The sequence below is a fragment of the Xenopus laevis genome, chromosome 7L (assembly GCF_017654675.1).
Source record: "Xenopus laevis strain J_2021 chromosome 7L, Xenopus_laevis_v10.1, whole genome shotgun sequence".
NCBI lineage: Eukaryota > Metazoa > Chordata > Amphibia > Anura > Pipidae > Xenopus > Xenopus laevis.
This window is the reverse complement of record NC_054383.1, coordinates 33,320,557-33,345,677: the sequence shown is the minus strand read 5'-3', so window position 1 is coordinate 33,345,677 and position 25,121 is coordinate 33,320,557. Positions and strand designations below refer to the sequence as shown.

At 36.6% G+C, this 25,121-nt stretch overlaps 1 protein-coding gene across 5 annotated transcripts in view; it reads right to left on the bottom strand.

Annotated features, from left to right (window-relative positions):
* Positions 1 to 2,755: 2,755 nt before the first annotated feature.
* pcgf5.L (polycomb group ring finger 5 L homeolog) overlaps positions 2,756 to 25,121 on the bottom strand; it is a 58,433-nt gene continuing 36,067 nt past the window's right edge. For 3 of the 5 annotated variants that reach the window (XM_041568754.1, XM_041568756.1, XM_018225325.2), the window contains 9 exons: positions 23,048 to 23,352; positions 21,988 to 22,084; positions 18,270 to 18,325; positions 18,115 to 18,174; positions 15,531 to 15,673; positions 14,394 to 14,492; positions 12,691 to 12,780; positions 9,889 to 9,969; positions 2,756 to 5,041 (listed from right to left, as the gene is read on the bottom strand). In XM_041568754.1, coding sequence (XP_041424688.1) covers positions 4,994 to 5,041; positions 9,889 to 9,969; positions 12,691 to 12,780; positions 14,394 to 14,492; positions 15,531 to 15,673; positions 18,115 to 18,174; positions 18,270 to 18,325; positions 21,988 to 22,084; positions 23,048 to 23,159 — 786 coding nt within the window. In that variant the 5' untranslated portion in view covers positions 23,160 to 23,352 and the 3' untranslated portion in view covers positions 2,756 to 4,993. Of the gene's footprint in view, positions 5,042 to 9,888; positions 9,970 to 12,690; positions 12,781 to 14,393; positions 14,493 to 15,530; positions 15,674 to 18,114; positions 18,175 to 18,269; positions 18,326 to 21,987; positions 22,085 to 23,047; positions 23,353 to 24,892; positions 25,000 to 25,121 lie in introns of all 5 variants that reach the window. The other 2 variants (XM_041568755.1, XM_018225327.2) reach the window with 2 other exon arrangements.

The window sequence follows — 25,121 nt, the reverse complement described above, 5'->3', positions numbered from 1 at the left end:
TTAAATCTCAGTCTCAGGTTCTCCATGGTAGTTTTATGTTAAAGCCATAGGTTCCATTAGAGGTGCCATATAGTAAAACTGTGCATAATTTGGAGCCTCTAATTCAGTGATCCCTAACCAGTAGCTCGAGAGCAACATGTTGCTCTTCAACCCCTTGGATGTTGCTCTCGGTGGCCTCAAAGCAGGTGCCTATTTTTGAATTCCAGGCTTGGAACAAGCTTTAATTGCATAAAAACTAAGTATAGTGGCAAGCAGAGCTTTCTGTAGACTGCCAGTCCACATGGGGCTACCACATAGCCATTCACAGCACTTATTTGGCACCCAAGGGACTTTTTCATGCTTGTGTTGCTCCCCAACTCTTTTTACATTTGAATGTGGCTCATGGGTAAAATAGGTTGGGGGCCCCTGCTCTAATTGTTTCCTATCTTAGCAGCCAGTGGGTGTGTTGTCTCTATTGCTACAACCACTACAACACCCCACTATTCCTCTAGACTTTGATATGTAGATATAGAAACTATAAGGGAGTCAAGGTAGCGGATCAGGAGGCTCCATCTGAGAGGCAATAAGGGTGAGATTTGGAATGGAGCTACAGTTGGCTGGTTCAACAATAAAACCCTAAAAGTGAAAAACCACTATGCACTAAACTTTTATTTTCTCATTTAATTTACAGTTATTCGTTTACATTACAGTTACCTTTTTTTTTACATCTTCAACTTTGAAGAACAACAAATCATATAAATTAACAAAATGAATATATTGTATCATTAAAAACTCTATTAAAGGGGTGGTTCACCTTTACATTAACTTTAAGTATGGTGATCTTCATTATTTTTTTTTTATATATAGTTTTTGGATTCTTTGCCTTCTTCTTCCGACTCTTTCCAGCTTTCAAACGAGGGTCACTGACCCCATCTAAAAACAAATGCTCTGTAGGGCTACACATTTATTGTTATTGCTACTTTTTATTACTCATCTTTCTAGTCAGGTCCTCTCCTATTCACATTTCAGTCTCTTGTTCAAATCAGTGCATGATTGCTAGGGTAAGTTGGACCCTAGCAACCCGATTGCTGAAACTGCAAACTGGAGAGCTGCTGAATAAAAAGCGAAATAACTGTAAAACTAGAAATCATAAGAAATGAAAAACAAATGCAAATAGTCTCAGAATATCACTCTCATACTTATACTAAAAGTTAATTAAAAGGTGAACACCCCCTTTAAGTTCTCTGTAGCAATACCTAGTAATCAAATTTTAAAGCAATTGGACCGGCTGAATAATCTTGAAACCATTTCGCCAGCAGAGCAGATTCTCCAGTTCAGCTGAGCAGCTACTTCAAAAAGTCTTATTTTGCTCTTGCTGAATGGCCAATGTTTCGGCCAATTGAATAGGACGCTGCCTGCGTTAGGCATTGCTCTATCCCAGAGGGGCAGGCAATGCAGGTAATAACCCCTGCTCTCTGTCCCGTTTTTCCTTTAACAAAAACAAACGTTTCTCTCTCAAAATCACATGGTTTGACCCAAAGATTTATGTACTCGGAATGAAGGGCGACTAAAGCACACTAAGGAATAACATGGCTATCCTCAGAAGGACATCTGGCTGCGAAACACTTTATCAAAACTATACAGAAACTCTAATATATTTACATATACACATATCACCAATAAAAAAAAGAAACAGAAGATGAACCAAGTTGCAAAGGGACACCAGCACTACACGTTACCCCCTGCTTCATTTTGCTTTCTTCTTTATAAAACAGAGATATCATAACAAGCACACGCTGTGACATTAATCTAGGCTTAAAGGAACAATAACACCAAAAAATTAAAGTGTTTTAAAGTAATGTAAATATAATGTACAGTTACCCTTCACTTGTCAAACGGGTGTGTTTTATCCTCACAAACACAACTATAGTTTATATAAACAAGCTGCTGTAGCCATGGGGGCAGCCATTCAAGCACAGGATACACCGTAGATAACAGATTCGTTCTGAAGAATATCATTATATACTACAGAGCTTAGCTATTATCCTGTGCCTTTTTTCCTTTTTCAGCTTGAATGGCTGCCCCCATGGCTACACAGCAGCTTGTTTATATAAACTATGGTAGTACTTGTCTGTTATCTACTGTGTATCCTACTGCGTGTTTATATAAACTATAGTAGACTTTCTGAAGCAAACACACCAGTTGTACCAGTGCAGTACATTACGGGGGTTATTTATTAAGGTCTGAATTTATAGGGTCGGGCAAACTTCGGAGCTTTCCCCAAAAACTCCAAATTGTTTCTGTTTTTTGCGCCAAAAACTCAACATCTACGAAAAAAATCTGTTTTCTGTGCAGAAATCACATACTCATTGGATATCGGTACAGACATCAGCGCAGACACTGGGACCTTCTCCATTGACTTATACAGGACCTCAAGAGCTTTTAGACGCCGGGGTTTCGGATTCAGAGTTTTTAGACCATCGGACTAATAAATCACGAAAAATTTGTTGTTTTTTTTTTTTCCTCCGAAAAACCACAAATGACTCGATATTCGGACCTTGATAAATAACCTCCTACATGTTCATTAATTTAAAACCCTTTCATTTTTTGGTGTTACTGTTCCTTCAAATGAACGTACATCCTCAAATATCATGCTCTAAACCCGAGCCTGTGAATGTTTACAATTCACAGATGAAGGTTTGATAAAAATAGACTGAATTCCAATAAGTGGTTTTTATAAAAAAAAAAATTAGATTTGCAGCAACCGATTGCACTCAGAATTTCCAAGCGTAATTCTTTTTTTTTTTTTTTCAGTTAAAAATATATCTGAACTGAAAATACACTATAAAAATATACTTTAATAAATCAGGTCCCTTTTCCAAGTCTGGTAGTGCAAGAAGCCTATTCTTTACCTGGCTAATCTTATAAAATTAGATCATTTTGGTTACATTTTAAAGGCATTTTAAACATAGTCTACAGAATGACAATCGACACGAATATATCCTTATATCTATCCATATATCTATATATATATCTAAATCCAACCAGCATGGATGGATGTATATATATATATATATCTATATATGGTTTGGTAAATACAGAAGAAAATATATCTGCAACATTTCACTAACATTTTGAGGGCTGAGAGTAAACAATTACATACACACTTTCCAGATATATAAAAAGCGAGGCACACGTTTCACTAGAATAAGAGGAAAGGGCAATATTTTGGGGAAATATTCAAAGAAAAATGTAAATGCATAAAGGATAACCACTTTCACAAGCAAGGTCCATGCAGGTTTCCAAATACAAAGAATCTATAGAAAAGGTATTTTCATGCAGGCTTGGTTCTCTCAGCATTATTAAAATCACATGGTTTTGGCCCAACATACTCACTGAGGCTTATATTAACATGAAACTTCTAATCAAGGTGGAAGACATCTGAATATTTAATGTGGGAAGAAAAAAATGTGCTTCAAATAAATACTATTTATACGTTTTCTTACCTGCTTGTGCCAGTATTTAAAACAAATGCTAGACAGTTGTGTCCCAGAAAGAACGCACATTATCTAGGTAATGCACTAAAGGTTCAAAGCTTGCACCAGGTCTAGTAACCCATGGCAACCAGATATTTGATTTAAAACAGCTGACAAGTATGTGCGGATTGGTTGTTACTTTTACTGGTGCAAATGTTGCCACTTTCATTGCATTTTAAATAAAACAAACTAGACCTGTGTAACTTAAGGCCTAAAGGACCTACCCAGTTCAACCTTTAAAATATATCTCTTAATTTTTGTTGAGAAAATCAGAAATTCTGCTACTCAAGCAGGCTGCTGATTCGGCCACTTCAGATGGCAGATTATACACCCTTGTGTGGACCTATCAGATATCTATCTGTCCAAAAATCTAGATCTGGAGGCAAATGTTGTGTTTGTCATTGCACAGACCCCAAAATATTTGCTATACTGAGTCGAGTCATGGTTGGTAAGCAGTGCTCTCGCTGTCAGTTTCAGTCTATTGACTTATTGCAAAGCCTATGCTCATACAGTATACCTCTTTTTAACTGAATCTAAAGCAAATACTTTGCTTGTCATGCCCCTTGAGGCATTGAGTAAGTCTTCGCTAAGACAATTGCATCACAATTAGTGAGGGCATTAATAGCATTAATGAAAAATGGGGAAAGGACAAAAGAAAAACGGAGCTAAAAACTGGAACAGTTTGCCTTTGCTCTGCCCCTATTTCATCCATTTATGAGAGATAATTAGGCAAACATTCTGTGTCCCTTTCAACAGGTTTACTACAATCCCCCATATGTTTTAAAATGGAAAATATCTGGTAGAGGTGTTACAGCACTTTTCATCTAAGGCAATACACTTTGACTTTAATGTACTCGTCCCATTCATATGCTTGACTCAAACCTTCTAGACTACAACAAAAAGAATATAGTATCTGTAGAACATAGTATGTGTAGAACATAGTAAGTGTAGAACATAGTATCTGTAGAACATAGTATGTGTAGAACATAGTATCTGTAGAACATAGTATGTGTAGAACATAGTATCTGTAGAAAATAGTATGTGTAGAACATAGTAAGTGTAGAACATAGTATCTGTAGAACATAGTATGTGTAGAACATAGTATCTGTAGAACATAGTATGTGTAGAACATAGTATCTGTAGAACAAAGTATCTGTAGAACATAGTATGTGTAGAACATAGTATCTGTAGAACATAGTATGTGTAGAACATAGTATGTGTAGAACATAGTATGTGTAGAACATAGTATGTGTAGAACATAGTATGTGTAGATGTTTGCTTGCGGACTGGCACTTGGTTACTTTCAAACACAAATAAACTGGGTAACATTTTCTGAAATAGCGTATCCATCTTCTCGTGTTGTAAAGAAGGTTTTGTATTTGTCCATAGTTCAGGCACATCCATTCATTGTGCAATCTGTCGATGAGTAAACACATAGTGCAGAAATCTTCTTACTGTGGCCCAGACCCTTGTGTGTCTTAACCAAAGTCAATTCTTGGTCGGTATTGTAATACCATGGGGTAAGACTGAGGAAAATGTTGAAAAATGAAACAAGTCAAATAACAAGTTACATGAAATAATAAGCATAACATTTTAGATTGTATTATCACAGAAGAAATATCATCTGTACTTTAAGTAGGGGAACATGTATTCATTAAGCTATTAGGGGGTTATGTAATAACAGGCACTACGTTTGCCCAGGAGCAGTAACCCATAGAAACCAATCAGCATGTAGCATTTACTGGTCACCTGTTTAAACGCAAACATCTTATTGGTTGCTATGGTTTACTGCTCCTAGGCAAACTTAGTGTTTTTTATTACATTTGGGGGATTATGTAGTAGGGTCAGAAATGGGCACAAACTATGTCACGTGACTGGGTTGGATTAATTTAAAATCATGATATCGTACAGAGAAGACAGTCCAGCCCTCAAGCTAACTGGGTCCTTAAAGTCTGCAAAACCCACAGCACAGCTCAGAGTTTTAAAGGGAAAATTAAAGCATTTTTGACATAAACTCACTCAGTTGGGAAAGTGCATAAACAGGACTAATTCAGGATTACTACTGACAGTGCAAGTTTATTGCATTCCCACACAACATGGTTCAGGCATCACAGGCTCTTCAAAAACATAACTGACTTGCAGTAATTTTGCATTTCTCCTTCCATTTCTCGCTTTTTGTGTCCCCTAATGTTTTAATACCTTAATGATTAAAGGGGACCTGTCACCCAAAAAACATATTCCAAATCCTATTTTATCACGCAAAATTAACTTTAATTACACTGTATAAATTATATGAATCTTGTTTCCATCAGTCTGGGAATTCATAATTATAACAAGCAGGCAGCAGCCATTTTGTGGACACTGTTATTAAGGCAAGCCTTGTATCATCTCAGAATCTTGTTTGTGCACCAGAATGGAGGACCCAATGTCAATCCCCATGCCTTGGTTACACAATTAAATGGTTAAGAGAACTGGGGGAATGTTGGGAGAGCAGTGACATCTAGGAAGTGCTGAATAGAAAGTGAAAGTAATGGTCTGCCCCACCTCTATGGGGGCAGACAATATTTGATTGACAGCTGAGATTTTTAAATGAGTTTACTACAGCTATGAATGCTTTAATAAAAAAAAATAATTTATATTTCATGTTTAGTTTGAAAAGGACTTTTATTATACAGCTTTTTGTGTCTGGGTGAGTCCACTTGAGCAAAGCAGGAAGCCTGTTTAAACTCTAGGACTCCTCGATTAATAAGCTGCTGCTTATTGTATTGCACAGTCACTATTCCCCAGGTTTTATTAGACTGTATATGTAAGATCCTGTAAATGGGCCCGGTAGAAAGTTACATGTGTTAAGGGAAAGTCAAAAAGAAGCTAAGACACCAAGAGGCACATTTATCAATTATCGATTTTTTTTTTTTACTCTAATAAATTTGAAAATTCTAATGGGAGGTTATTTAATAAAAATGTGAACATCTAAAACTCAAACAAATATTACTAACTGGAAAACTTGAATTGAATTCGACTAAACTTGAATCGAAAAAACTTGAATGTCAGAAAGGCTTCTTACATCTTCAAATGGGTCACTGGACCTCTCCCATTGATTTCTACATGAACTCGGCAGGTTTTAGGTGGCGAATAGTTGAATTCAAATTGTTCCCAGGGTAAAGGTTTAATAAATCTTGAATTTCAACTTTGAATTGAGTTTGGATTATTCCCAATTCGAATTTGTGAGTTTTGACCAAAAAAAAAAAAAAAAAAGATTCGAAAATTCAAATTTATCATTTGACCCTTGCTAAATCTGCCCTCAAGAATCTCAGTAATAAGACAAAAACTGCGATACGTTAAAATATAACTCTTCTGTCCCTGAAGAGCACTAGGGGTTGAAGGCAATCACTGCTTTAAAAAATGTAACTGCATATATAGAGATGTCATTTCTGAAAACATGGTTGAAAATGCCAAATACTGACCATTCGGCACAAACACCAAACTGCTCTAACGCCACACTCACAGATCACTCCCCATTGTCCAAAAGAGATGAATCCATTAGAAAAAGAGAAGTACGTGTATTACAAGCTAGCTGCAATGTCAGTGATCTTGCATGCCTGGCTTTACCCCAACTAAATTTCCAGCAGGTGTACGAGGCAGCCCTGAGCTTAGCCAAAATGTAGTGCCAGAGATCTAACTCCTGGCAGCTGAAGCTAAGCAGGTGTGGGGAAAGCTAATGTAAATATATACAGAGATCATAGATTGGTTTTACAGCAGCTTTTGTGCGGGTAGAATTCTAGGAAACCCGTTAAAGTGGGAATCTCAGCCTCTGTGCTACAGGTAAAGGAATCTGGCTAAGCAGTTATGGTGACTCGGGGCCCGCAGGAACGATCTTGGACTATGGAAACCCGATAAAGAATGGCAGCACTTTAGAGCAGCCTTGGTGCCATATTTATTATGAATTATGGAATTGTCACTGAGAAGAGTGTTGGTAAAAAAAGAAAGTTAAAAAAGTCAGGTTAGTACTGTAACCATGGCATCAAAACACTAATCCTTAAAGGAGAAGTAAAGCTTAAGTAGGGCAGAAATATTGTTCATTATGTTTCAGCTTCTGTACCAGCCAAAGGCAATCTCAGCCCTTAAACAGTAAAGATCTGTGTCTCCAAAGATGTCAACATCTTCTTTTCTGCTGATTCACTGAACATACTTTGTGCTGCTGTCAGTTACCTGAACTTAGGGACCACAATAAACTGTAAATATGGAATATGAATAGCAAAATTTAGCAAATCATTCAGATCTGAAACCAGTGCATTTAGCATCAGAATGGAATATCATCAGCTTCTAGAACAGGCAAACCACATGTTCTGCTTGATGATTTGTGACGACCCCCAAGTTTAGCTTCTCGACAGCTGCTCAGACTGACACCTCTAACAAAATCTGAGATGGTGAGCTCTTGTGACAAATTAGAAGGCCTGGATCATTACTACTAAATAGATGGTGAACATTTAGGGGGTTATTTACTAAAATCGAATTTAGCTCATAATTGAAATAAAAAAACCTAGACCAAACTTCCATGTCTGATTTTTTTTAACTCAAATAAATCAGATTGGGAAAAAAACTGATAAAATTGAGCAAAAGCCCACTTTGTCTGATTTTTTTCGGATTTAGTTTCCATAATTGCTAAAAAATGTTCGGGTTTTTGCACGAAAACCCCATATTTATTGGATTATCGGGGCTAAACCCAACGCAGACCATGATAACTTACAATTGGGATAGGGAACTCTGCCATTGACTTATACAGGACCTTCACAGGTCTGAGTTAGCGGATTTTTTGATTCTGGTTTTTGCAGTATTGGGGTATAATAAATCTCGAAAACTAATAATTTGAGTTTTTTCCCCCAAAAAGCTTTACCAGATAAATTCGAGTTTAGTAAATAACCCCCTTAGACTGCTACAATAAGTTCAACATATAGATATGCTATTTCTAGCTAGCACTATTCATTTTTAGGGTTTAGTTCTTGCACGCTAAAGAATCCCTGCATAGTGATCCACAAACATCTGATTTAATTTACCAAATGCTGTTTTTTTTGCTAATAGTTCCGTGTGCAAACAGCATATCCCTACATAAGTCCAACGGCAGTTATAAACATTAATATCAAAATATCAAATGATGAGTTAACACTGCATTAATCTACAGCTTAAATAAATGCATCTCCCCTTCCTCCCCATAACTACTATGACAAACACCTTCACTGTTGTTACATTTTATATATCTACACAATTGTTTTCTCTTCCACTTGCTAACCTCCCCTTCATGACTTCGAATTTTTTCTTTTGTTCTGGTAATTACTTTGCAAATGCCCTACTTCTTCTTCCCCTGTGTGAGTTATATGCATTTAATGCTTTAATAAGCTTTCCTTCACTTAAAGGGGAAATCCACACAAACATAACTTAAGCTTTTTGAAAAGTAAACATAATTTCAAGCAAATTTACGATATAAAACAATTTAAAAATAAGCAGACTTCTCATGATTTTAATGGTTTGGAACAGTTCCCTAAGCCTAGCTCCCTGCTGATCAGTCTGACTACTTTGCTGAGCTGGCTGACTACTGTTACTTTGTATCAACAGCCACCTGTCCTCAGCCTGCATCCTCCAAACCCCACAATTCCCTACACAAGTGATTTCAATAAGAAACAGAACATCACAGTGCAATGCATTGTGGGTTATGTAGTTCCTGCATGCTGTCTGTAAACTGTGGAGAAGTTACAATTGTAACATCAAAATTTAGTCCTTCCTTCCCTGTCAGGATTTCAAATGATGCAGAAAGAGAAGAACTGTTAAACAGCTGGATTTCAGCATAGAAATTAAATTTATTCATACTTTTTGAAGATTACTCTGATGGGTATATAAGGGGTTTCTGTGTTATGTGGGTCTCTTTATCAAATTTTGGTTTGGAAGCCGGAGTTCCCCTTTAACATTTACCCAGTCCTCAGTTGACTAGTGTCTTTGGACAGAAAATAAAATAGGGATTAATGTACCCCCAAATTGTAAAATATATGGATATTATATTTCAATGTTCAATGTTTTATATTTCATATAAAAGTGAGAGGCTGAAGGCCAAGTGCCGTCCTAAATACAGACCAGGAAGACAGGTCAGGACCAAGGTCACTTCTAATATCCTCACATTTTCCAACATTGGTACATTATTTCTTATAATAGTTTCAGTGAGTCATGTGATGCAGATTATAACGGATGACATCACTAAGTATATAATTGACAGGCTATCCATGGCTCTTGTGTATTATATGATATATCTTTTCTTTCTAACACGGTAGTAAACAATATACACTGACTTCACGACATATAAAAGTGTGGTTTAATTTATACATACGATTGTGGATGCCTCTGAAACTCCGCGTGCAGTTTCGGTGAGAGACATGTGCAGTGAAGTCGAGCTTTTCTCATACTGAAACTGTGAAGGAGAGGATGCCCTGATCAGAAACAGACATCCACAATTGCATGTAGAAACTAAAGTATTCAATAACGGTCATGTTTAAAGTAAGAACATCTGGTCCTAACAACGCTATAAACAGGTATCTATTTGTTACGATAACTACTGCATAATATTGTATATGAATAGTATGGAACTTATGCAAATTAATTTGTCGATAGAAGTTTCATAATTCAACACAACAAATGCTGGTGCCTTGTTGAAAAACGAGATAGGCTAGATACTACACGAATCCAGATCTGGACTGTACACACAATAAATAGTGAACAACTACAGCAGCTCCCTTGGCTCCTTGAAAAGCATTAAGGAAGAGATCTTAGGATTTGCCAATATTTTAGGAATTTTGGCTGAAAGGCTATTAAAGCAATTGACCAATTCTTGGACCACTAACATAGCCTTGAACTGAACTACTTTGAAAATAGGCCAAGTGACTTCAGAATTCTTACACAGGCAAGAAAAAACATCACTTTATAACTTAAGTTGTGCACAACCAAAAAGGGAAAATATCCCTTAACTCCCATATAAGAACATGCAATTTAAGGGGTACGTGGTAGAGTTCTGTGTGGAACCAATTTCTAAAACCCGGACCTGACCCGCATATTTACTCACTTTGATCCGCTACCGGACCCGCAACTGCCTTATCCGCAACCCGACACACAACCCACCAACCACCCTCAAACAGCTAGTGATGTTGATGCAAACCTGAAGTGACGTCATCAAAAGTTGACGGGACAGAAACAAGTTTTGTAAAACTTTAAAAGGACTAAAATATAAACAATATTACATAAGATAAGAAATTTAGATAAGATCGGAAACCCGACCCGCGACTCCGCAAACCCACGGGTATACTCGCACCTGAAAATCCTCCCCTCATTCCGCAGGGTGCTACTTTTTTTGTGGGTAACCTGAGGGTACCTGACCTGCTGCAGGACGTGGGGGCAGTATGTGGGGAAATAGCTATGGTTTTATTGGGGATTATAGCATTTCCAATTGAACACAGTGGTTTCCAGCCTCTCGAATGCATCCAACACATTCTCCTGAATGAAGGCCACAGTGGGACACCTACATCTAGAGAATTATTAGTCTAATATCCTGATGATTTACTTCCTCAATGGCCTAGGGTTTTAAATAGATCCAGACAAATCTATCCTAGAACAATGTCAAGAACTTCTGTTCATGAGTTTCGTTACTCAACAAATACCTACTCAGAAAATCAAATTAAGTTTTACTAACCCTAAAACTAGAGATAGCTGACAGATTGGAATATCGTTGCCCGTTTTAACTACTCTTGGCCAAATTGAGCTAATTTCACACACGGCCCAATGTTTGGATAATAATAGGGGCCTGTGTTGGTCTATCCAGAGAGGAGCCCACCCACAGTCGAAAGCTATCTTCTCTCAATAGGGTTTTTAAACCTGCCCCTTTTTGCATTCTCAGTCACTTAATGGTCATGCTGGCTGTAAGTTTGGCCCCATACACTGTCAAATTACCTGCCAATAGATGAGCAGGGGCAGTATCTGCAGCTAAAATGGACAGCTTTAGGAAAAAAGCAGTGATCATAAGCCAGCTAGTGGCTCTGTTACTGGGTTTCTAAAAAGCTACCTTATACTGCAGTCATCTTCAATGCCTATCATAGTTTCTCCAAGAAAGAGGAAAATTTATACCAGGATTTCTAAGTCTAAATGAAGAGCCAAAGCTATGCCATTTTATTAGCTATCCCCAGACACATTTCTCTGAAACACACCAGAATTAGCTAGTATACAATAATACTACACAACACTTTAGGTGCACTTATTGAGCTTGTCCTGCCTTAAACGTCACTTTCAACTTAAAGGGGAACTATCGCAATGAAAATTTAATATAAGCTTCCTCATACTACAGTAAGAAACTTTCTAAATACAATCAAGTAAAACTTCTGCATTGTATATTCACTATTCCTCTCTCAGCATCTGTTTCTCTTCATTCTGTCTTCATGCAACAGTTGGGTGTCAGATGAATGATCCAATGTATTTTATAGGGGGGCTTCCTTTCCTAGCAGATGTATTAGAGCTCACTCAAATAATTGATTCCAGTACAAACAAAATCTAACAAAACTGCCTTTTGCACAAAATTCTGCATGTAGAGAGACATGATGTCTGGTAATTTTAATAGAGTGAGCTCTAATACATCTTCTAGGCAAAAGGAGCCCCCTATAAGATATATTGGATCATTCACCTGACACCCAACTCCTGAATAAAGACAGAATGAGGAGAAACTGATACTGAGAAAGGAATTATTTCAGAAACGGTACAGAATATTAAATTGATTGTATTTAGAAAGTTTCTTATTTCAGTGTGCTGAACTTGTATTTTCACGATAGTTCCGCTATAAGCTGAACTGAAAATGGCTTTTGGCTGACTAATACTAATATTATAAAAGAATAGGATCTGTTATCCAGAAAGCTCTGACTTACAGGAAGGTTATCTCCCATAGTCTCCAGTGTTATAAGTCCACCAACCAGGTAAGGACTGGATGTTGGGTGTTAACTATGAAATATTGGTCCTCTAAGTTCATATGAATCATTGTGTTGTTCAACATTGACCTTTACTACAAGACTTGGCAATAAATAAGAAAAATATTGTCAGGTAAGGTATAAATAGTAATTTAAATAATACTATTACAAAACATAAAAGGGCTGCGTACATTTTCACCCCTCAGTCGCCATCTTGTCATGTATATGAACTCCATCGTATGGTCCTTCCCCATAATTTCACCATTGCATAGTACATCCAGCTGTCAAAAAACACAGGTATGTGTCATATTATTTAGCATATAAACAAACTGAATATTGTTAACATTTATATGTATATCATTTGATCAACATGTTATAAAAACTGTAATACTTTTCTGTTTAGAATAGTGAGTTGCAATGGCACTAAGGGGCTGATTAACAAACATTCGTATTTTTTTTCATTTCTCCAAATCGTATTTTTAGGATTTTACCAATTCATAATTTATTAAATGTATAAACCACGAAAAACACCAATACAAAACTTTGCCTTCTAAAAGTTGAGATCATGTAGAAGCCAATGGGGTCTGTCCTTTTCCAATTGTAAAATCTTTCCTTATTTTAGAGATTTTCATGTTTTTTGACACTCGTTTGTGTTTCGATTCTTCCCTTTGTTTTTGTTTGTGCATTATATATTAGGGTCTTTTAATAAATTAACTGACATTTGAGATTTTAGTGAAAAGGAGCTTTTTCGTGGTATTAGTGAAAATAATTTTTTTGTGATTTCAAAACTCTCTAAAACCACATAAATCAGAAAGTAAAACTCAAATTTATCTCAGTTTCTTTGTGAAAACAAAGTCGACCGTACTCCCTTTCACGATTTTAGCTCATTTATCAATCATTTTTCTCTGAAAAAATTGGAGCTGCAAACAGTCACAACAAAATCTAGCATCAATTCGTATAGTGCGATTTTCTCTGAGAAAACTCTACTTTTTGGATTTTTTTGGATTATCCAGAGCAGATCACAATGTCAAGAAACAGGGACATCTTCTTTTGACTTTTACATGACCTTGACTGGTTAGAGATGCCGGTGTATTTTCAGATTCAGATTTTAGCAGCTTTGGGGTAAATCTCTAAAAACTGTAGTTTTTTTCCACGAGTTTTCACACTAAAAACCTTGACCAGAAAAAAATGTAAGTTTAATAAATGGGCCCCATATCAAGTATAACGATGTCAGGACATGGAGAAAAAAAACATCGGGGAAAGCCCAAATCCAAAATCTGCCATATCAGACCTGTCAACGTTCTGTATAAGTCAATGGGAGAGGCACCTATTCCAAATTGAAGTTATCATGTTCTTTGATGGGTTTAGCCTGAAAATCTGACTTTTTCTGGGTTTTCTCAAAAAAATAGAGCTTTTCAGGAGAAAAGCCCCAAAAAAAATTATATGATTTTTTAACAATCCGATTAAATCAAGGTTATTTGTTAATAAATAAGGCAAAATCGGGCATGGGAATTTGGTCGAGTTTTTCTTATTGGGACAATGTGATAAATTTGGATTTTAGTAAATAACCCCCTTGAACTCCAATGTGAACAACTTAAATGGAAGAATAAGCAATATTTTTGCTCATGCAGCCTACAGAAGTAAGAAATAATAATGACAATCTAGATCTCGTTAAATGATACTTTGGGCAAGATGGAGCTAAATTGCAAATCCTTGTGTATCTGTGTAATGTAACATGTAACAACTCTGACCAGAAGTCAATCAAGAGAATTTTGTTCCCCAATGAATTTATTCAAGGCCGTTATGTCTAAACATTTAAAACATACACCATTTTGCAGTGGTTAATATCACTTTGTCATATCAAATTATGATTAGCTTCTCAAACAGATCTTACCTCATATGTGCTTGGAAGTTTTAATTTTAAACTCAAAAACTTCTTAATCGTCCCAACAGTTACACGAGTTGAACAACGGATGAATTTTTTCATCAGACCCTAAAAATAATGTTGATAAAATATAATTATAATCATAAAGATGTATCAAAAGATGCTGGTAGGATTGATTTTGTTTCATAGATTCCACAAATATGAATTCAAGAGCATTCCCAATTCTGTATTGGCACAAGTCAGGAAGAGCTTCCAAACTGCAAGCTGTAGGCACTCTGCTATTCAACACCTTAAAGGAGAACTAAAGAAGTAGTCTAGAAATGTTGTACATGATGTTTTGTGAATTTGTACCAGCCCAAGGCAATCACAGCCCTTTAGCAGTAAAGATCTGTGTCTCCAAAGATGCCCCAGTAGCTCCCCATCTTCTTTTCTGCTGATTCACTGCACATGCTCTGTGCTGCTGTCACTTACTGAGCTTAGGGACCCACTCACAATATACAGTACACATTTAATAGAAATGTCACAATTTAAGGCTGATTAGTAATTAATACAGATAATTACTACATTGCAGCACAGAAACCAGTGCAATTGGCATCATAATTTAATAATCAGCCCTGTAGCGTCAGCTTATATTACATGCCAACCTCATTTTCTGCTTGATAATTTGAAGTCCTGGATCATTGCTGCTATTGACAAGCTGAAACTTTAGGCTGGTGCAATAAATTCAGTATATAAAATATGACATTTTTAGCTATATTAATTTTTAGAGTTTAGTTCTCCTTTAATTTACAGTGACCCTGGACGCAACTGAGCAAAATCAGGGGTGCAAAATCTTTACTCACACTTATGCCCAGGGATATGCTGAGCTCTTACGGATGAATGTGACTTATTTATTATGATGTTAATGTTGCACAAGCTACCTGAAATTGGAGAGGGCATATCCTTTAAGGTACTCCCTGTATTAGTGCTATAAATCTTTGTTATTGCATTCATGTCCATTTGGGTCTGATAACATTTTTAACAGTTGGTTTCATTTTAATAAAAGGGCATTTCTAAGAGGGCACAGCATTTCTAAGTACTTTATAGTGCACAATTCCCTTGTTTCATATAATTGTGAATTAACGTTCAATAAGAATCTACTTTTACCTTCACTATGTTGTCTCCGGATTGGCCATTATTACGTAAGCAGTCAAGACAAATGGCAATTTGTGGATCACTTCTGTGATAGTCCCTGTCTTCATCATTTTCCTCTTCATCGTCTCTATGCCTTTTCACATTCACAACTCCATCTGTAAAAATGATAAAACTAAGGGTAAGGGATCTTCCTGTAATGTGGATCACAGTACCTTAAGTTTGCTAAAACTGATTTAACCCAATAGCACTGCCTTGCCAAATATATGGATTCATGCAGATCATTTAACATCAAAAATAAGATAATATCATGTTAGTACATAAAAAAATAATAATTAAAAAAAAAAAAAAAAAAAAAAAGGAAGATGACTTTCTGGTTAATGAGTTTTTGGATAAGGGATCCCATACTAGTAATAATTATTGCTGATTCGGAGTTCCCAGTGATTTATTAATTTATTACTCAGAGGGTGAGGGAACAAAATCCTGCCTCCCCCTCAATTTAAAATGAAGTGGAAATGTCACAATCATATCTTCTACAAGAAATTCTTAATTATATACAGAAGTTTTTCTCTCTGTGATATTCAGTCAGTACCTTGTGCTCGATTTCACTTTAGCATAAATCCATACTGATTGCAAAACAGTCCTATTGCTTTTATTAATGCTTGAATATTTTCTCGTAGCATAGTTTCCGAATCATTTTTCACTTTGTGTTTTTGTCAGAAATTACAGCTTGCAAACATCAAATGCCAATTTATAAATAACTGCAATTAATTTTAATAGCATAAACATTTTTTTTTTAAACAATGATTTTCTAAGCCACCTGCTAAATAAAGACATTTTCTTAAAAGAAATCCATATCTTCTATTTATATTTGCTGTAAGCCTCCTGGCAAATGAGTAAACAAAAGCAATGCGAACTACAGGGAACTGGCAAAATTTCAAAAACTAAAAACGCTAATCCCAGGAAGCTGACCAAAACCCATTTTATATTTATCTCTTAATGGGAACACTGAAATATTAGGACACCATTTCTCTCCTTAAGACGACCCAAAGGGTTTGTAAACACAGGAATAGCATTTTAGAATAATAATTGATTATTTAGAAGGGGACATATAGTCAAGGATTGAAAACATTTATTTCCCCCATTCTTTTTTTAATATACTTCTATTAAAAATTCTGGACCATTTTAAAAAAAAAATAAAAGAAGCTTTTAAGGGTAGGACTACACGAACGTTTTTGGCGCGATCCGACACGCTGCGACAAAACGCCTGCGACAAGTCGCATGCAACGGAAATAAGGTGAGATAGAAATGTCGGATGAAGTCGCAGCGTTGATCCGACACAACACGACTGTCAGATGCAGACGCTGCGTCTGCATCCGACAGTGTGAGACTTCATCCAATATTTCTATCTCTTACCTTATTTCCGTCTAATGCAACTTGTTACATGGCGTCGGATCACGCCGAAAACGTCCGTGTAGTCCTACCCATACTGTTCAGCCGATCTTCTTCCTGCTACTCACAGAACTGATCCTGATCTACAAGAGGCCACCGGCTACCCAACTTGAAGACAATCAGAAGTGTTCTTAGTACCAGACAGCCCAAAAGCATCTTGTGTGCAGTCATTTTGCCTTGCATGCTGCTTTCCAGCTGTCTGGAACTTAGAGCTCTTAAGGGGGAATGTAATAAAAGTCGCTAAGAGCAAAACAATTCGCACCAATAAGAATAAAAACCTTGCAATATAATATTGTTCCTTAAACTGTTATTACATTGCGAATTTTAATTTTGCATTGGGAATTTTAGTTGCGCACTCTTAAGAAGTGCTTGTTGGTGTCGTAATGTTTTGGAGCAAACATAATGACTTTTTCAGTAAGAAGTTTTATTACATTGACCGTGCATTGGCGCAAAGTATAAAATTCGCAAACTGTCGGAAGTGGTCGCTAAACAGTTTCAAGGTTCGCAAAAGCTATATTAAATTCGTACAAAGCTAAAATCGCGCAAAGGCATAATTTTTCGCATTGCGAATCGTTTTTCCCGTTACCGACTTTTACTACATTCCCCCGTTATTGTCTTGAAGGTATGCAACTGCTGGTAGATCAGCTTCAGTTCTGCGATTAGTAGGAAGAAGACGCTTACTACCCATGTCTGTTATAGTTATCTTCCCCTTTATCTTTCAAACCTTAATTTTCCCTCCCTCCACTGTTAATCGCCGTGTTGGTCTTTTCTGTCCTTTTCAAACTTCTTCACTCCCTTCAGTTTTTCTTGTTTTCCTCTCTTTTCCCCTTCTTACTTGTTTTTTTTTTATCCCCCAGACCCATTGTCATACTCTTCAATTAGCTGTTATGAAATCTAATTTTCTCCTTCGATCACCATCATTATATTCAATATCCTACTCCATCTCAGTTGCCCCTTTGTGCTGAGCTCCTTGTGATATGACAATATTAGTAGTGCTATCCAAAACAACCCAGAGAGAGAGAGAGAGAGAGAGAGAGAGAGAGAGAGAGAGAGAGATATGCATAGAATCAACTAGGCAGATCATGCTAGGGTCATTTATTTTAAGCTAAACACAGATGAAATATGAACATGTAAAAATAGAAATCACCATCTCCATTTTCCTGAGGTTGTTTCCTCTTCCAAAATTCCAGTTCTCGATTCTGTTCCCCTGTTTTAATAAAATATATACTTTCTATCAGTGACTGACAACTGCAAAACAAAGTAAAAGAAATCTCATCAAGTCTCCCAAAAACAAACGCATACCTTCTCGCAGTCCTGGAACCAACTTGAATATAATTTCTTCTAATGTGTTATCTAACCTTTTAATAAACAAAAATAAAAGTGTTAATTAGTGTGTGAATTTTTTCTAAAACATATATTATAAATATTATATCATAATAATATCACCAAAAGACCTCATGTAGTCAGTTTATTGGGCATATTTATAACAGTGTAAAAATATGAAATACAACAGAGACTAGCACCATAATGCCACATTACACTGTGTAAAATCACGTATATTTATAAAGTTGTTGTATAATGATTTAATGCAGATCTTTAGGCAAGAGAACAAAGATGTTACCTTGAAAACAAATGCATCAAAAAGGTGTTAAATGCAGCTGCTTTTTCACAGCATTTTTTTGCTGCCTTGGTTCTTTATGAATATGCTGACTGGCTCTTTGTAGTGGATTACATCTTTAATTGTGACACATGACATTCATTGCAAAAAGACTGCAACATATGTACAAATACACAGTTCATTTTTGACAAACATGTAAGTGCCACAGAACGTAGATTCTAGGTTCTGCAGCACTTCCAGGCGGGGGAGAAATTTTAAAGCCGCTCGCTCAGAAGCCCCGAGGCAAATGAGTGGAGCGGCGGGAAAAGGGACCCCTGTGGCGTGATCGCCCAGGGGCCCCATTAAGCACAGTGTCTGCTACTGCCTGGCGCTGCCTCAGTTCCTGCTCCCCCCAGCAATGCCCCCCCAACCCATAATCTAAATGATGACACCTTCCTCCAGGGCCTCCACTCCTCCTGCTTGCGTGAAGCTGGATCTGCTGCCTGCACACCCCAGGTTAGTGTAACACACACACAAAATACACAATCACATACTTTTTACCCTAATATACACTTACATTTACACATACTCACATACATGTTTGGGGGACTGGGAGGCTTTCACACATTCACACCACTTACACATACTTGCACACAAGCATACAACATGCATTTTGCCAAGTGTATGCGCACATGTACACAATTTTATAGCTTTTTTTTTTTTTTACTGGATTGTGGGGGTTTTTTTGCCTGAAAAAACGGTTATATTGCCATTGTGAATAGCATATTTACTACCGGTAACTGCACTGCGCAATACCTTTGCTATGTTATTTCAGAGATTATATACCATTGTTGGTGATTTTGGTGCATTTTTAGCCGTTTTATTGCATTTTTAGAAATCTTATTCATTTTCAGTTCTACGTAGGTGTTGTTCACTTGTTTCTGTCCGTAAAAACCTATTTGGCAAAGATAAAATACTCAAACTATTATTCTGACTGCTTATTACACAAGACAAAAAAAAACAAACATTGATTTTAGTGCTTTTATTGAATTTTAGTGATTAAGTGATTTTATTGCAATCTGCATTGTTCTTTGCCCATGGAAATTTTGCCTGCTGTATATCCATTTGAGGGTCTCTGAATGCCACATAGTTTGGTAAATCTATGCATATTGGGCATCATACTGTTCAGTAGGCTCCTGGCAAACTTATTTAGGGTGCTTTATGTTGGTACAATGCTATGTTTCATAATTTGCAGTAGAAAGACGCATTTTGGAGTGCGTACTTTCCAAAAATATCGTTTTCTAGAGTCTCCCTACTGTTAGGGAGTCTTATGGCACATAATACATATAACGGGTGCTTATATTGTATTGAGTTGTTTTCATTTGGGTGCTACCAACATAGTTTGGTAAATCTACGCATATTGGGCATCATACTGTTCAGTAGACCCATAGTGTTCATATTTCGGGTGTTTTATGCTGATACGTTAAGTAATGTGTAGCATATAATGGGGCAAAATTCAAGCTTTATGACAATTTTTGGAAATTGCATAAAAACTGCTACGTTTAGAAAGGATTTTTGCAGTTTTGTAGCATGCAGTAGAAAACCGTATTTACCTGTTTTGGATTTGTCAGAATGTGTACTTAAATATATGGTTTTCTAGGGTCTCCCTACTGTTAGGAAGTCTTATGGCACATAATACACATACCGCGTGCTATTATTGTCAGCAGTGAAAAAATCATATGCACTGTTTTCATTTGGGGGTCTCTGTACGCCACATAAATTGGTAAATCTATGCATATTGGGCATCAAACTGTTCAGTGGATCCATAGCGTTAATATTTAGGGTGTTTTATGCGGATACGTTAAATAATGTGGGGCATATAATTGGGTGAAATGCAAGCTTTGTGATGATTTTCATAAATTTCATTAAAAACGCTACTTTCAGTATAGCTTTGCAGTTTGGTAGTTTGCAGTAGAAAGATGTATTTACCAATTTTAAATTAATCAGAATGTGTATTTTCTGAAAATATATGGGTTTTCTAGGGTCTCCATAATGTTAGGGGGGGGTCTTATGGCACATAATACACACACCGGTGCTTATCCTGCAGCAGCCAGAGTGTCAGACATGAACATTTATATGCACTATTTGCATTTGGGGGTCTCTGTACGCCACATAATTTGGTAATTCTATGCATATTGGGCATTATACTGATCAGTAGACCTCTAGCATTTATATTTAGAATGTTTTATCTTGGTACCTAATGCTATGTGGGAGATTGCAAAATGAAAGTTTTGAGGTTATTTTTTCGAATTTGCATACATTTTTATAGAAACCACTTTAGAAAAGCTTCAATGTTTGGTAATTAGGAGTAGAAAAACATGATTACTCATTTTGGATTCGACAAAATCTGCACTTTTCAAAAATATATGGCTTCCTGGGGTCAACCTACTATACCAGGATTTATTGGCTTTGGAATCCAAAGTACGCCATATTCAACTATAGTGCTTTGAAATTCAGTTATTTACTGAGTTTTTGATCTATAGAAGTCAGAAATACACATATCTGCTATTGGAACGTTCAAGAAACTTGACGCTTTCCAAAACAATTGAATTTTTGTGCATGAAATAAAATATGTTTCTGTTATAAATCCCTATATTGTGATAAATGGCAATTTTCTGTATTTTGAGGTCTAAATCTTGTTCCCAGAGTGGAAATACACTAAAGCGCTGGATCTCCTGAAAAACACAATGTATAGTTTTCCTAGGTAAACGAAAAATACTCCCCCCCCAGTAAATTCCACTAAAGTGAGAGAGCACAAATATTTAAAAAAAAAACAAATGAAATGCAAAATTCTGCTGGCACTTAAAGGGCACATTTTTGCATTAGGGTAATGGTACCCAGCAACTGTGCATAATTACCAGTATTACATATAATTACCACTGGCGGTTTACATTTATCTTGGTTGGAATGTAACTTGAATGTTTTGTTGCATGCCCTGGAAAAAATTCATAGTGGACAATAAAGCCTATGCAGTATTAGGCTACTAGGGGAGTAAGGTGTGTAATATATATATATATATATATATATATATATATATATATATATATATATATATAAGCTCTCAGAAACACTATAAACAACCCAAGAGTATGCTGTGCTAGTGTAGAGAAGATCAACAGGGACACTAGATTTAATTTCCTTGGCACTGCATGATTCTTTCTTCTTGGGCAATCAGTCTGAACCTCCCTATATTAAAAGTACTGTAAATGCCTGTTACAAAGAAGATACCAGTCCTTGATTAATACACTAGAATAAAATATTGTACCAAAAGCATGAACTAAACATCAATGTTATTTAATGAGTATCCAGGACTGTACTTCCAACTGCTGTAGCTTTTGGTCCTCGAATGCATTTACTTCTTACCTTAACATCTCTAAAGGATTTGTCTCATGCACTTGATTTCCACATTTAGGACAGTCGTTACTTTCTTCGAAATGCTGAACAATGCAAGTCTTACAAACTAGGAGAGAAATTGAAAAAATTACATGATTATTATTAGACAATATCTTTGTTCTGTAAATACTAGCCCTCCCAGAGGCATAGATCATAGAATTAGATTTCCTCAAACAATTGTAGCAGAGATCTCTATCGCTGTAATTGATGTTTTCCTACATTGGAATACTGGTTGCTTTAATATTTTGTTGGATGAGCATGCATTTTGTCAAATTTTGAAATTCAACTCCTGACAATTATTTTAATTAATTTCATGTGTTAAATGAAAAATACTGTTTTTTTTTTAAGAAAAGAAAGCCTGTGATTTTTGTCTTACAAACAAATGCAGTCTTAGGGGCAGATTTAGCAAGGGTCGAAGTGAATTTGAGGGTAAAAAAATTTGAAATTCGAAGTAATTTTTTTGGATACTTACATTGGTTCGAAGTAAAATCGTTTGAATAACCGACCATTCGATAATCGAAGTACTGTCTCTTGAAGTCAAAGTTAAATAGTTTGATCGATCGCTGAAATTCTTCAAATCGATCGATTCGAACGATTTAAACGTTCGATCGAATGCTTTTACTTCGACCTCAAAACGGTCAACTTCGGTAAAAAATACTTCGACTTCGATATTCGAAGTCGAAGTATAGCCATTTGATGGTCGAAATTCCGAAGTATATGTATTACTTCGAAAATCGACCTTTGATAAATTTGCCCCTTAAAGTGACTAAAAAAAAAAATCTGGTAACTTGGCTTCTCACTGTGACTTGCATCCTTGAGGTATTTTGGGAACATCACATAAGTCCTCAAGAACCTCTATCAGAAAAGATTTTAAAGACAGACAAGGTTCGATGCAGTTGGCTCTATCTACCAGTCTGACTATCTAGAAAACTTGGATCCCTTCCTCGGTCCACTTCCCAGCAAGCGTTAGAACACTGATGATTTCACAACAGGCTTGTTTAGATTTTGTGATTTGTTGGAATCTACTTACATGTATGCAGGCACTCTGTGACTGTGGTTGGCTTAATCAGATAACCTTTGCAGATGTAGCATGTGATGTGAGGATTAAATTCTTTTACAAAGCGCCTCCTTTGGGTTGCCATTGACAGGACGCCTGAAGAGAGACAATGTCTGAATGTGGGCAGCAACTGGCTGCTGGATCTCTGTTTCCCAGACCAGTAATATGACTCTTGGATCTTCACATTTTTCTCAACTTAGTGATTGTCCTCCACTTGAACGTGGTAAAATCTTTGCACATATTCATTCTGGAGGGAAGGTCAGTCTTTTTCTTTACACCTGAAAGGCAGAGCAAAGACAAGGGAGCAATTAATTAACATAGGATACATAGCAATATTGTGACAATCATCTAAAATTTGCAGAAAGCAAGGGTTTTACATTTTTTAAAACAGGTGTATTCCAACTTACTGCCAGTTATCAATGCCATGATCAAGCAGAAAAAAATCAATTATATTATATATACTATATATTATATACACCTAACATACTGTAGCTGCAATGCCTAGCACCATTCTGTAAACAAAGAGCGAGTACATAAAGCACCAATGGAATTGACAATATATGAACAGGTATTAAGTAAGGTACTTCTGCTGTGTATATAGGTAGTGCTGTGTAAATAAAATATACATACACTTAGGGAATCAGTGCAAACTGGCCTAGGGGAAAAAGGTATCTCAGCGCCGCCATGTTTTGTACCTTTTGTCTCTGCAGACTTAGACTGACGCATAAGCAACAGGGTAAAGATTATTAATCCTCATCTACTGCACATACACAAGACAAAATATGACTATAGACGCAAAGATACTATCGTATGAACCTTTGTTTCGTAAATTTTCGAACCGTATGTGGAGTGTCCAGATATTTTTCATACCATTGGTCGTTCAGACGATCTGACAGGTTAAAAGATTATATTGGCTAATGATAATATCTCGCATCAGGCCTGGGAGTCAAAATAGGCCCTGCCATTCCAAGTACACAGAGGCCCAAACAGCCCCCTACCAGCCCACTATATAGTAACATTCTATGGAACCATACAGCATTCCCTCTGGCATTTGCCAGAACCCACAGATTGCCAGTCCGGGCCTGTCTTGCATGTGTTGCCTATCTGACGATATCAATGGGAGACTGTCACTACTATTTGGCGGACATAACTTTCATACGATTGCTTTCTGTCAATTAATGGCCTGAGCATTGAGTGATGTATTCTCTTTATTCCTATATATTAATCTGAATGTTTAGTTTCAGGTCTGAAGATTGGCACGGATCGACATAGGATCATAATCTGCACGTCTATGGCCAGCTTTTGTCTGCTCTAGTTTTGTATTGTACTTGATTTAAAACAACTACCTGACTGTCAGGATCCCTGACCCACAGATAACTGCTTATGCAGAACAGCCCCTCTGCTAGATTATTTTTTATTGGCACTGGTGCCATTTATAAATGCAAAGGCAGTGCAGCTCCTGCAAATCCCCCCCGTAGTCAGTTGCACAAAAACTGGCGTTAAAATGCAATCTTTGCACCTCTGTATATTCATGCTAGACGCCACTCAGTCCTTCCTGCCTCCAATTCCAAATTAACCTAAAGGTGAACAAGTCCTTTAAGGTATGAAGATCCAGAGAGATCCCTTATTCGGAAATCCCCAAGTCCCAAGCATTCTGGATAACAGGTCCTAAACCTATACGAAGTAAATGGCTGTTATACAAATATGCTTATATGGCCATATCACCCCTTAACCCTGCACCCAATGAATTAGTTTAGTCCATAAGCCGACCCCAGGGAGCACATTCACAATTATAGGTAAATACAAAAAACATATTACAGCAAAGTTCTTATTTTACTTCATCGGGGTAATTTGGATTCCTGCATAGGAGTTTTCTGGGCTCTCTCTTTTTCCCTCTATACTGAGTTCCCGATGTACTTGTTGTGCTATAAAAGAAAATACATAAATGATTTCACTTTGAACACCATTTACAGCATACTAAAAATGATGATTAAGGAGCAGATTTATCAAAGGTCGAGGTGAACTTTCGAATGAAAAAAAATTCAAA